Here is a 14,136-nt window from a genome sequence, read left to right as displayed (position 1 = left end):
TTCAGTGATTGGGTCAATGGAGCCTCTCCTCCTGCACCGTGCAAGGTTTCATGTCTTTACAAGGCTTTAGCTGGCGAAATCTTTCTCTCCACCGAATTGGTACAGCACTGAAGATCTCGCTTGTTTTTTTTTTTGTGTGTGTGTACATGTGTGTGTGCCTCTTGCGCTTTTTTTTTTTTAGTTTTTTTTTTGTGCCCCCCCCCTCCTTTTTTCCATCCTCTGTTGCAGCATATCAATGAAACCCAGATATGTATTCCAGCTCTGCATGGCTGAGCGCCCTGTTCAATAGTTGCTGGCTCACGGGCGGTATCAGGGCCAGTTATCGTTTCCCATGACGGCGCTCTTATCACCGGGGCCCAGAGAGGCGGACGCCATCCGGAGCCTTTTCATTTCCCGGGCAGTTTTCTGCCGAACATTCAGGCTTCAAAGATTCACACTTCCCAAACTCCATAAGAGTTTGTGAACGCTCAATTTGCCAAAACTGTTTACAGTGTAATTGGGCTCCGTACCTGTGTCCATGAGATAGCGTAGCCTCTTCTCCACCCGCGACGCCCGGGTGTCTATCTGCCTCTGCTCGCTCTCCAGAGCGGCCAGCTCCCCCACAACGTACTGACTGGTGTCTTTGAACGCTTTCTGTGAGCGAGAACAAACGCCATGGAGGAGGGGGGGGGGGGGGGGGGGGGGGGGGAAAGGGGGACGATGGGGGGGGGGGGTTACAGCAAGAGGGGGGAAAAAAGCATCATCAGGCACAGGTCGCGTGCAGCATTTAACCATTTTAATCAAACAAAGCTGTAATAACTGAGACTGAGCATGAAACACAGATGGGCTTTTACTTCCGAACGGAAATGTCTTGACAACTGATCGCAGCATTGGTGGTATTGTTTTGTTTTGGTCATGCCCTCTCCATCTTTAAACATTCTTTAAACACTGACGGGGGGCTGATACTGGATGAAATACCACTGATGGTGGCAGCCATACTCAGTGCACTCAGTCTGTGCCTCCAATTAGGCACCAGGAAATCAGTGGGAAAAAAAAAATCATTCCAATATAGAAATATACCACTCATTTCATTATTTATCAATCTGCGCTATGGCATACCTCATCTGGTACGCTACAGAAAATATATGTGCTTAACTGATTTGAAATTATTACTCAGGATGTACACACACACACACACACACTGAGGGGTGCAATGTCCCAGAGCCTGCCTCTCTATCAGACTGGATCCAGCAGTCCCCACAGATCAAGCTCTGTCCTACAGTAACGGAGGGGTGGGCTCTTCTCACGCTATCTTGTCTGATATCTGCTCCTTCCCATCGGGAGGAATCCTCCCACCCTCCGTCCTCCCTGCACTGTGTAGTGGCTGGTGAGGTAACGCTCAGGCAAATTAATTCCAAACAAACATTTCCCAAAAATATTATTTGCTCATGCTGATGCGTCCTATTTTTTAATAGGAAGTGAAAATTCTCGAGTACCCCCCTCCCCTTCCCCTACACAGTTCCTTCCCTGCCTCACTCCACCAGCTGTCTGTCAAAAGCTGCTTCCTCCCCGCGGTCTATCAAATGTTTCCCTCACAAATCAATTTTACACATGATCAGCCCATTCCCCCACCGAGCAGAACCTCCCCATTAATTAAGTGAAGAAATTACCATATATATTATATTAATGCAAACATCATTCAGCTAGTAATTCACGGCTGATCTGGATAATGGAAAGGTTGAACACCCATTAACCCAAGCCAACAGAACGGGTTGGCTGGGAAATTCTCGCAGGTCTCCTGTGACCTCCTCCCTTCGAAAGACAGCCTCCCAGTATCTGCTATTGTAATAATTAAAATCATCCCGCTAGATCAATACAGGAAATCTCTTTGTGGAGGGAGAGAGAGGAGGAAGAAGTGCCCTGATAGAAATATCTCAAGGAAAAGAAGTAAAAAAAAAAAATGGGTGGAAAGCTGGAGAAATTTTAAAAACTAAAAAAAAAAAAATTCATTTTTCTAATCTGACAATTATCATGGCTATGCAGGCTAATACAGACGTGCCGGCCTCTTAGGGTTTAACACACATTGCAGATTGGCATCATAAAAGCCCCTGTGTCTCTCCCTCTCACTCTCTTCTTTAAAGGGGGCTGTGTCCACATATGACAAGGAATTATCTGAAATCTTAAATAAAATTAAAAAAAATGAAATATGCATGAAGTACTTCATCTTCAGATGGCTTGTGTTCAGTGTCCGTTATTGGGCCTCGCTCTTCGTTTGCTCGCTTTGAATCTTCCGGCACTGATCTCTGCCTTTTTACCTCTGGAAGAAAAAAAAGATAGTTTAACTGTCACCATTATGAATTCACACACCTTGTAAGTTCAAACAGCACAGAAATGTGAAAAAAAAAAAAAAAAAAAAAAAATATATATATATATATATATATATATATATATATATACCCACACACACACAAACATGCAAACACACACACACACACACACACACACGTATACAGATGTAGACAGCTTGTCATAGTGGTGAGGGAACTGTCCTTGTAACTAGAATGTTCGAGGTTAAAATGAGGAAGTTCATAATAAATAATTTTTCAGTGTAAACGGATAGCACATTTTAAAGTAACATGAACTACATAAGTACATTCACTAAGCAAATATATTTAACATGGAGCAAACTCGACTAGTAGTACTACTACTAATAATGGCATTTTCACCCTTGACTGTTAAAAAAAGACCATGCTATGGTCAGCAGGACCTTTGGTTGACATCGATTTAACTGTATTTACAGTGTGTTAATCAACGTGGCAGGATTTTAAAATGCCATTCATGCGGAGAAGCAACGTCATTAATAAACAATCACTTTCTCCTTATTGGCAATTGGGAGTCAATAGGGCCAAACAGGGGGGTGGGGGTTAGTAAGAGAGGAAGAGATAACCTGTGACCATTGAGCTGAGTAACAGCTGGGGTTATTTGCATTTCAACACACAGCTGTGTGAGTCCTCAGACACTGGAGAGAAGGCAATACTACCAAACAACAAGTACTACTAATGAGATGCCCCCACCCCTGCTGGCTGTTAATCACCTTTTTGACAAGATTAACCAGTACTCAAGCAGCCCCACACAGAAAAGGAAAGGAATGTAGACAGGTTAGTTATTGCTGATAAACCACCTCTGTCCCCCATTATGAGGCTGTGCAATGGTGCAGTGCGAAATTTGCCCCCTCAAAGACCTTCCATCCCGTTTCTGCAATGCCCACTGAATGGGGTTAATTTTGAGGGGGGGGGGTAAATGTAATTGCATTTGAAGTGAAATGAATTACTTTTCATTGAAGGGACAGCAGGGGGGTGGAGCTGGAGCTAATTTAGAGGGACCTTTAAATGGAACATGCTGTGGAAAGCCCACAGCTCAGCACCATGCAACTCTGGGAATGTGTTTGGAAATGTGCTCTCTGGAGGTGAACCATTCACACCGAATCAACAGAACGCAGGTGAACTCGCATAATGTTTACGCCTTTATCAACTCATTCCACATAATTCCACCAACTTCTTACTGGTGTGAATTTACCGACAGTCAGCACCACACCGACAAAGGAGATTTCAAGGTGAGGGGCTTCCAATCTGACTCCAAATTAGTTAATGACATTAATGAACAGGGATCCCAGGAGAGAGCAAGAAGAACTGCGAGTACTTCTTACAGTCTCTCTCTCCTGTACCTACGCAAGGACCGAAGGACTAATGTACTGTGCAGTCAGCTGGAAAAGTTGTTTCCCCTCTTTGCAGCCAGCTGGGGCCGACAGCTGAACATAGTGCAGCAGAACGGTCACCGATGGGCTTGCTAATGACTGGAGAGAATCCCCGCTTCACTTCGAGGTTTCAACAGGTAAACTTAGCCTGATTACACCTGACATGGGACCTCATCTACTCAGGGTCCAATTCCCAATAATGCAATCTATTCTGAACCCTACTCTCCTTGCGGCCTGCTCTAGGAAATCCCAGAATGGTGAGGAAGCTCTGCGTGCCGCACCCACGCAGAACACAAGTCTGAAACGTGTAGTATATAATTTGCTGAACGTGATGATGATGATGATATCAACACATGAGGTTTCCCCCCCCGAACATCGAAGGCCAGAGTTCAGCGGGCCGCAAACAATCCCGCTGTTTTTCCGCCTAAGGAGGAGCAGCAACTGGTGAGCTCATACGGATTTTGAGGTGTGGTGGTGAGGTCTCACCTGGCCTGGTCTCCACGTACTGGCTGAAGGACTTGAGCTGCGTTTTCCTGACAGCAGACTCCTTGTTGAAGACCACGGGGCTGCGCAGACGCTCTGACGCTCTGCGCAAACGCTCTGCTCGCAGGTCCTCAGCGTTGTTCTTCAAGGACATGAAGAAGAAGAAGAAGACGAAGAAGAAGAAAAAAAAGGACAGGCAAGAAATCAACAACTCTTAATTCAGTACATTCTGGGGAAGACTGTATCTGAACGCAAACGTGTCTTGGATCCAACCAGCTTTGCCTTTTTTGTGCGACTGCCTCATTTGCTAAAGATATAAAAAAAAAAAAACACAGAGTGCAATTAAGTTGAGTTTCAACAAAACCTCAGCCAGAAAATTTATTCTGATTATGCAAATTCACAGCTCTATTGTTTTCAAAGTGTTAACATGCTACAGCTCCACGCTATGTCTCCCTATCAAGTTTGTGCTGAAACGCATTATGTGTGAGCAGTAAGCCAAGCCGAATAGAAACAGAACCAGCGGCCCAGAATAACATTTTCAACATTAATGACAGGAAAAAATGTGTAATAAAGTTCCCAATGAGTGTACACGTTCCACTGCGTGAGTGAGGGGAAGGCGCTGGGAGTGATAGTTATGCAGTGTGTGCACAGAGCTGCTAATCAAGACTGACACATAGCTTTCTTAATAGATATTGAAATGGCACTGCAATTAGGCTGACTTCAAAATCCATTTAACTCAACCAGCTCCAACATTTTAAACAGCCGCTGCAGGTATTAATCCAAGTGGCTTTGACTGAATTCTGCATGTTTTCTGCGTCTTCATCAGCCTTTCTGTAAATACTACATTTCTAGCATTTCTGCTGTTTTACTTTACCGCGCTCAAATGTTACGAGCAATACATATATAGTACAGCAGAGCACTTTCCACGCTGGAGGGGACCGCCTGAAACTTGTGTGTGCGAGCACTTGGTTCAACACCTCAGTCCTCCTGGGGACACCAGACCCCTTCATACCCCGCCTGTTAATGTTCAAAGAAAACAAACCAAATTCAAAACAGGGCCACTAGAATTAAACTCTCTCCAAGGACAAGCCCTGCTAACCCCCCCCCCCCCCCGCAGCCCCACCCCCTACACCCCTGGAAACAGCAGATACCAGGGGCACCCCCCTCATCACGATAAGGCGAACCCTGCTTTCTGCTCTTTTATCTTTTATCATGATTATGATTATTATTGTTAGCATTATTTTGGTTGGAGGTGTTCTGAAGGCAAATTAGGCCGGGGTCGGGATGCGTGACTAATGACGCGACCCGCTGAATGTTGCAGGCGGTTATCATGCCCCACCAAGGCTGCGGCCTTCTTTTGCATAGAGACAATCGCTAATGAGGAGGGGACTCTCTCGCGGCCCATTCTCCCGCCTCAAGGAGCTCTGGGATACCCAACCCTCCTGGGAGGGGAACAGTTTATCCCCCTTTTGCAAAAAATGCTCAAGGCCTCCTTTTGCAAAACAGCTTAAAGTGCATTTTTGTTTTGCTTTGTTTTGAGTGGATGCGGTGGGGGCGAGAGGGGCAAGACGGAGAGGGGTTTGCGAAAAAGACACAAAGAATACCAACAACAAAAACAACAACACACAAAAATGGCAGCTGCAGCAATAAAGAGTGTGATTAAATATGGACTGAAGCTGGGTGTCTTAACAGGTTTTCCCTTTGTCCTCTACAATACCAGAGATACATTGAAACTTACAACAATTAAGCCCCAATAATAGCTGTTGTGAGCTTCATGGCATGTTTTTTTTATGATTATTGTTGAAAAACTGGCAAGTCGCCACTGAAACTGCGCATCAACTCAACAGCATGGATTGGGTAGTGTATCAGGCAATGACGAGTTAAGATCATTTCTCCTGCATGCACTTATAACGTACAGTTCGATTTTAGACGACTAAGAACGTTTTCTCCAGAAGAGCATTCAGTTCTGGGTTTCCAGAGCTGAGCTGGACAGCAAAATGACAGTGAAAAATGACCATCTGACGGTGTAATCATCCCACAGCTGTCTCCCACATAACCGTAACAAGGAAGCAGCAAAAGAGCTGTGGAACAGGACAGACACAATGGCAATGTGACGTGAGCACCATGGCACAACATAAGCTGGATGTAAGAGAATGGTTATGTGACTTATTGAGCTGCATCAAGAATGTGAGTGTTTATTTATTTCCCAAACTGAAGTAACGACACATATTGTAGCTTGCCCCTTGTCAAAACGTACGTGGCATCGGCCTCTGAGTCGAACAATTCTAGTTGAAAGAAAATGTGCATTGCTCATATAGTGTGACCGGTACACTCACGCCACACTTGCCAGTGATTGTAAAAATTTCTACTGTGCATTCCAGGACAGAGAGAGGAGACAAAAATAAAAGCCTCTCCTTGATATACTGTGATCTCTCTGGGCCAGATTAACTTGCGGTGCGCTACCTGAAGTCAGAGCCCATCAGGTCGAGATGGGGCACTTAGAGAAAACAAATGCGGCTTTTTATACCAAACTAAACCAATCACTTCAACAGACTCAACAAATCCCACTTGAGGACAAACGTTTCAGAAGCAAAAACTCCTTACAAACTCACAATCCAAATCCTTCTATGGCAAGCTAATTCAGCTAGCATTCATCCCACCACCATGCTGTTCTGTGAGCAGTGTCCGCTCACGGCCATCTTACACAGTAGCTGGGAACAGCATACCAATGATAAGGCCTTGAAATGGTTGCCTTTTGTGAAGACAGGACATTGGCAGTGCTCAACAAGATGATACATCACCATCGCACAGCAAATCACAGAGCACAGGAGCAAGGCAATGAACACTTGTTTTAGTACAAAGACATCCTGTATGTCGGGGCGGAAGCAGTCCTTTCTGTCAGCGGTGAAGACCCCTTTAGGGGTTGATGGTATAAAGGTGGGACAAGGTAGTGCTCCTGGGCACGCCCTGCAGACAGTGGGGGTGGCGAACATCGGAGGAACCCAACAGGAACGATTATAGACTCAACACACCCGATCCGCCTCACTTTCATGGAGTGAATATACAAAACCTTTTAGGTCAGGGCCCCCAGGACACCTGGTTCACAGCAGATTGAGCTGGTAAATCCCAGCTAACCACATTAGTTAAGGGGTTTAGACTGAAGTCGAAGGCCTTTGCGCGGAATTCCGAATCAATTCAACATGATCCCCGACCAGCCTCGACCTGTCAATACTGATACAGTGAACGGAGCCTCTCCTTCCATTCTTGCTTTTGAAAAGGTCACAGTCAAGACCAAATCCCCACACAGCCATAAGGAGAAGGATTACACCTGCGCGTGAGCCAGGGCTTTGCCAGTCTTTAATCTGTAGGCCTAAATGATAATAAACACGCGCTCTCGTTGTTCATCAGAATACGAACACTTGCGAGCATTAGGTGTCAGAATCTGCTTATGCTCGTGGCATTTACTTGACCCCAAACATCGTGTGAGCGCAGGGACTAAGACCAGGTGACTAAAAGGGCAGTAAGTGCACACTAATAGAGGATGAAATGACTCTAGACAGCTCATTCAGAAGACACTTAAAGTGGCCCTGGGAGAAAATAAGAGCCTGGAAGAATGATGGATTTATAAATGCTTTGGTCAAATTAAAATATTATTTGACCTCTTCCTGGTAGGACTGCTGATGTTACATCTCCTACTTGAACAACTGCTGTGTGCGTGATATTTAAGACTTGATTAACTGGTGTACTGGAAAGATGCTGTCTGCGGAGCATGTGTGCTGGATGAGGTGGGTGTTACCTGCATGCCGTCATGCTCCGATCCCTCCCCTGGGCTTTGTGGCGGGGTGGCAGAGGAGGATGCAGAGTTGCCCATCTGAGGGCGCGCCTCTTGGAGTCTCTTTGGCCGCTGGTCAGCATGCTTGCTGTTCTGTACACCTGAAGATAAAGGGGGGGAGGGGGGGTGGAAGATGTGAGAGGGGGGTCTTTGCCGAAAGTCTAGTTTCTGGCACACAGGTGGACAGAGACACACCCTACATGGAGGCACGTGAAATGAAATAGTGGTGACCCAGAATGCCTGGGGATTCCACCACTCTTTTTTCTTCCTGTACTGCAGGAAGAGAGGAGAGACAGAGTGCGGGTCAGGGGAGGAGGATATCTATAGGTGACAGAGGGGATAAGCGCGTCTACAATATTATGCATGTTAACATATCTGAGCCAAGATCAGAAAGAAAAAAAAACTTCAGTGTAACACTGCGTCACACACTGAAATGAGGACGCTATGATAGTAACAAGTGACACTGCTGAACAGAGCAGTCTCCAGACAGGGATACAGCAGCAGCTTCCAAATTTTCACTCATTTTCCCCTCCCATTTACCAGGTTCCCCTGGCTTGCTCACACTTCTATAGCACTGAGCTAAAGAAGAAAATGGAAGCAGCCTCTTACACACCTGGCTAGTGAGATACGCTCTTCAGCAAAGCCTTCTGTGCTGTCCACTGAAGTTCCCCTACTGCCTTTCCCCGCCCCTCTACACTGCATACAGCCTCCAAAAAGCCCTGAAAGTGCAGTTCTGTGTACTAATGTTCTGAGGCCAACATAGCAGATCCTGCACTTGTCCGTTTCACCAACAGTAATCTCGCCTGGGCACCTGAAGCCAGGACGCACCACCTTCCAGCTGCTCTGTGAAGCTGCACTTCCTTGGCCTGGCCCTGCCACTCCACCCTAGCCCTGCCAGCGCACTGGGCTGGGGGAGATGGAAAAGGAAAGAGGGGTAGTTTCATGGTTACCCCCCAGGAGACTCATTTATCAAGGTACAGTCAAGCTTGGCCAAAAGGGAGAGCAGGCCGGGATCCAAAATTTGGTCGTTTATAAAACAGGATTGGGGATATTAAAAGGTTCATATAAACAGAAAGATATACAGGAGCAACTTATTTAAGGTGTGATTGTATTATAAAGTACAACCCAGGGAAAGTGTATAGACGTGCAGAGCAGTTATAAATTCCCAAGGGGGAGGGACTTGGTGAGTGCTTGGTGCATCAGACTAAACACTTTTTCTGGGCTTCGTTTTCAAATCCTTATCAACTTTTTCCAGAAATCCCAAAATTAATTTCAAGCTCCAATTACACACCGCATACAGCATAAATGATCATTTTAAGTTAAACTCCTCATACTTAAAGAACACAGTAAAAGCCTTGGCTGTCCTTTAACAGGAGTTGAAACAGAAAAAGCCGAAAGGTAGAGTGAGCTTTAGCACAGAATTCATAGATAGTGATGGAGAATATTAATACTGCTGAGTTAATCTGCTATTGCACAGCGTGGAGTTCATGGAGTGGTCAATAGAGAGATTGTGGATGGTCCATGATTGATAGTTTTACTTGTTCTTTATCAACACTGACCATCAACAAGTGATCAACATGTCCCTGAGACCCTTGACTGAGACATTGCTGTGCTGATGGATCATTCCTTTCTCTTTTATGTCAGGTTTTTCTAATATCAACAATAACATTGAAATAACATGCTACTAGTTGCATCTTATTATTTAAAAAAACGTCATAATCTACAGTATAGTATAGCAAATATAGTATAGTAGTATAGTATCGTAAATACCTATAAAAATGCAACAAAAACAAAAGAGTAAGCATTCTTTAAATGAATTTTCACAATACACATGCAATGCGTCATTTCCATATTTGAAAATCAGTCTGCTGTTTCAACATTTCCCATTATTCCTGTCATTTTTCTGACAGATTAAGGAGCCATGTTTTTATAAAAGCAGAAAGGATAATTACAGTACGTGTGCAAAATGCTAACAGCAGAAACACAAAGCCTATTCTTACAGCTGCTACCATCAGACCAGCGCTATGAATTACTGACAGTATCCACCCATCCATGCAATAAATCACATTCAAGAAATAAGCATTAGAAGACAATGCTGACAGAGATCCTACCAGATGCAAACAACAGCAAAAACAACATTATAACTTTGGATTTACCCTCAACCATTAGAAATTATACCTATATCCTTCTGTTTAATGGAGATAGAAAAAAAACATAGATAACTGATTTCATGCATGTACATGCACGAGGGAGTAATGTAGGTGGCTCAAGGCCACAAAGGAGAAGGAAAGAGGAGACTGGGCACTCACAGGAGTGACACATGGGACAGGGATACCATGGAAGCTGGGAGAGGTACAGCACAAGACACTCAGCCAATGCAAAGCCACAAGCAAGTCTTGCTGTGAGTCATTTACCAAAAGGTGCAAGGTCACGGCTTAGGTTAGTAAGATCATCGCCGTCCTCTACGTAGGAGTAGGTAGGAGCTTCCCCCAGGTTAGTATCTACATCACCATCATCATCATCATCATCGTGCTCTTCCTCTGTGTTCCCCTCCACCACGTCTGCAGGAACAGGCAAAGCGCCACCTCAGAATGTTAGGAAAAGTGAATGAACGAAGTTAAGTTGTGAGACCCAGAGTCAGTGGCGCACAGCATAGTCCTGCAGTGAGATGTTACGTAACAGTGGAAAAACACAGTCAAGAGAAGAGGGCTAAAGTCAGTATTAGAGGATCGTGGTAATAGCGAACTCGGGCGGTACAGTCATGCCATGCAGTGATCTCTACATTTCCATTGTGGTGCCTGTCTCGCTGGATTGCAGCCTCAGATCTATGGACCCAGAAACACAGAAATCCTGCCAGTGATTACAGTTATGCCGCATGTGAAATCGTAAGCATGTATCTTTCGATGGTTTCTGTACTCTTCTCTGTGACTAAATGGTTTGGCTTGTTTCAGGGATAGGCTACCTTCAGATGTGGAAAAAAATCCTCATTCATTTTGCTCTGATCCAGTTCTATAGCTGGCTGCATCAGAGAAGCTTGTGCGTGAAGCAGTGAGAAAGACACATATTTACACATATCTGAAATGAAAAAGGAGCCCCACAGATTTGCATGTTGGGTATTTCTGAGCTTCTGGCCGGTTAATTAGACTGATCCAAAGCAGCTGCAACTCCCAATACAACATTACAGGGCAAAGAAAAGTGAACAAATTAAAACAAAACTCCATCTTAACACATTATAGTGCCGTGCTTGAGAGAGAGAGAGAGAGAACTACATTAGTCCATGTACAAGAAGTACATTTGTTTCATTCTAATGCAGGATATGACAGTGTCTGAAAGAAACTTATTACACTGTAACACTGGTTATAAAAGTTCATGGTTTCTCTCTATCTCCATTTCTGCACCACTATCTAGGTACTAGCAGACAGACAGACACACACACACGCATGTGCGTATGTGAGTCACGTGAATCCCATTTGTAGCTTGGCAAGGTAACGCTAATTAAATGAATGCACGTTGACACAGTTTGCAAAGTTTGTAGGCAGCGTCTGAGGCAGCCCTGCCGCAGTGCCGCTGAATTAAGGTTTCTGAGTGGAACACCCAATAGCTGGGATTAAGCGTTCTGCACGGCAGGGCTTGTGCAGCAAGCCTACAGCACTTCCCCGACTCGCTTTTTAATGAGTTCTACAATTAGCAGAATTCAAAAGCCATGAAGTCAAAATAAACTAAAATGCATTTTTTTTTCCCCCCCCGTTGTTTCTCCAAAACCTCCCTTTCCCTAAATGTTTGTCACGTCCTAAGACATGAGTCCAGCGCCAGTGTCATTTCAACCAGCATAGGAATCCTGGGGACCGAATCCCGGAAGGAGAGGAGAAGGAAAAATGAATAAAAAAAACAAGGAGAGGGATCAAAGGGCAGAAAATTAAAGACAGAAAGAGTAGGCAGCAAAGCAAATGGGTGAGCAGGGGCTGTATGAGAAATGAAGGAGTGACACAGAGATGCTGTGGATATTATGTCCCGCTGAATTACAGAGAGTCGATCTATTTATGAAAGCACTCAACAAATATTATCCGAACCTGACATTTCAGGTGGCAGTCTCAGTCCACACTTTAAACCGAATTTCCTCTGAATATATGCGAGCGGTTCATTCATATTCATACCTTTTAGTCACCGATAATCTCTTGAGTGGGGTGAGCAACTTGTATTAATATGGGGGCTTATCGAGAATTGTAATTATTCACACCGGTAGTGACAATGCAAATAATCAAGGCAATAAACAAAGCAGAAGCTTTGGTGGTTAAAAAAAAAAAAAAAAGAAAACAATACAAAACAATAAAACAAAAACGAGCAGCTATTCTCAGGGCTGAATTTTTAAGCATGGCCAGGAAGGTGAGCTGTTCTTCTGTGCCGCTGGTTTGGACATGGACGACGTGCCATTGATTTCTCAGTCAGAGACGAGAGGGCTCTGCCTCGTCTTAATGAGGGCGAGGTAAACAAAAAGCAGATGAAATAACAGAAAACATGGCGAGGGTGCATTTGGGACCTCCGGCGGTCATCCCACCATAAAATCCACTTCCTCCATTTTCTAGATTTGTTTCACAGAGGATTAGCGGGAAACTCTTTCGCCCCGTTCTCCGAGAGGGCACACGCGAAGCGAGCGTGTGTGCGTTCGCCTAAGAAGGGCTCGCCCGTGCGTCCGGCCTTCCCGCACGTGCCCGTTTGTGTTTAAAAACGAGAGCGGGCGTGCGAGCTCGCACATGGACACGTGTGTGCGTTTGTGTAATCGTGAACGTTTGCAGAAAGTGTGAGGTGTATGCGGTACGTCTGCCTTTGTGTGCGAGGGAGTATGCAAGTTTGTACACAAATTACTGTCTGAGTGTGCATGAGAGAATGGCTGTTGTTCGAAATGAGGCAGACTATGTCTGGGTGCGTTCTGCGGTTGTGTGGGTGCCAGTTACATACTGTTTTGTCTTGTACATGTTGGTAGGAAAAGGAGTCAAAGGAGAAAAAGTGTGTATGTATTGCGCATGTCTATGGCAGGGTGAGTGTGTATTGCCTATATTTCGGCACACTTGTCGATATGTGTATGAGCATGAGTTACACCCATCATTGTGTGCTTGTTTGAAACATGTTTGTGCATGGTAGAATGCTATAATCATGACAGTATGAGGGCAAGTGTAGCACACATACATCAATGTGTTTGAATGTATGTGTGTGTGTGTGTATGTATCCGCGTGAGTGCTTTATACACATGTCAGTATGTGTGAAAGTGTATACATAAATGCCAGTGTGTGTGAGTGCATTATAAACGTGTGTGTATGTGTGGCTGTGTCGGTGTGTGAGTGTTACATATATGTTGGCGTGTAAGCGTGTGAGCACATTATACATGTGGGTTGTACACAGGCTGTTGTGGGCTGCAGGCATGGGCGCGTGTGTGGCCAGCCCTTCGGCCTGGCCCGGTCCTCCCCTCGCACTGCCTCCTCACTCACCTCCGGCTGCGTTTGACCTTCCCTTCACCCTGTCTGCGGCCGTCTCGCCGTAGAGGGGGAACTCTGCCATCTTCACACCGGATCGAGCTTCTGCTATTAACTGTCGCGCCCGCTCCCTCAGCTGCCTGCGCCTCTCCTCGTCTCGCTCCTGGGAGAGAGAGATGTATTGAACAGTTGCCATCTCGGTAATTGACAGAAATGCCATTTTCATTCCCTGCCAATCTGATCATCGCGATAGCGCCGGTTTACAGCATGGAGGGCCGAGGACCACACAGATACACACAGAATTGCTCCGTATCAACTCTGGATCGTTCATGCCACTTTGGTGTTTCCATTTCTTTCCCTCTTAATTCTGGCTACATATAAATGAGAAAAAAAAAAAAAAAAAAAAAAAAAAAAAATTATATATATATATATATATATATATATATGTATATATATATATGTACTGTAATTTTATGTCAAAGCAGCTTCAGAAGCTGAACTCAATGTAATTTTGTGAATTACATTTTAATTCATCTTACAGAAAAACACTGCAGCTGTTTTTTCCCTCACCAGATTTTCCCACATACGAACATTTTTTAATGCGACCTGACATATTTACT

General features: G+C 44.9%; 1 protein-coding gene across 3 annotated transcripts in view; it reads right to left on the bottom strand.

Moving 5' to 3' along the window:
* Positions 1 to 14,136, bottom strand: part of LOC118777782 (EH domain-binding protein 1-like) — a 129,893-nt gene that overhangs the window by 25,681 nt on the left and 90,076 nt on the right. For all 3 annotated transcript variants that reach the window (XM_036528950.1, XM_036528942.1, XM_036528958.1), the window contains 5 exons: positions 13,532 to 13,679; positions 8,013 to 8,149; positions 4,220 to 4,358; positions 2,199 to 2,296; positions 510 to 633 (listed from right to left, as the gene is read on the bottom strand). In XM_036528950.1, the coding sequence (XP_036384843.1) occupies positions 510 to 633; positions 2,199 to 2,296; positions 4,220 to 4,358; positions 8,013 to 8,149; positions 13,532 to 13,679 (646 nt within the window). The remainder of the gene's footprint in view (positions 1 to 509; positions 634 to 2,198; positions 2,297 to 4,219; positions 4,359 to 8,012; positions 8,150 to 13,531; positions 13,680 to 14,136) is intronic.

Source organism: Megalops cyprinoides, chromosome 1 (assembly GCF_013368585.1).
Source record: "Megalops cyprinoides isolate fMegCyp1 chromosome 1, fMegCyp1.pri, whole genome shotgun sequence".
In the NCBI taxonomy this organism is placed as follows: Eukaryota; Metazoa; Chordata; class Actinopteri; order Elopiformes; family Megalopidae; genus Megalops; species Megalops cyprinoides.
Note: the sequence above shows the minus strand (reverse complement) of the source record. Positions and strands in the feature narration are given on the sequence as shown.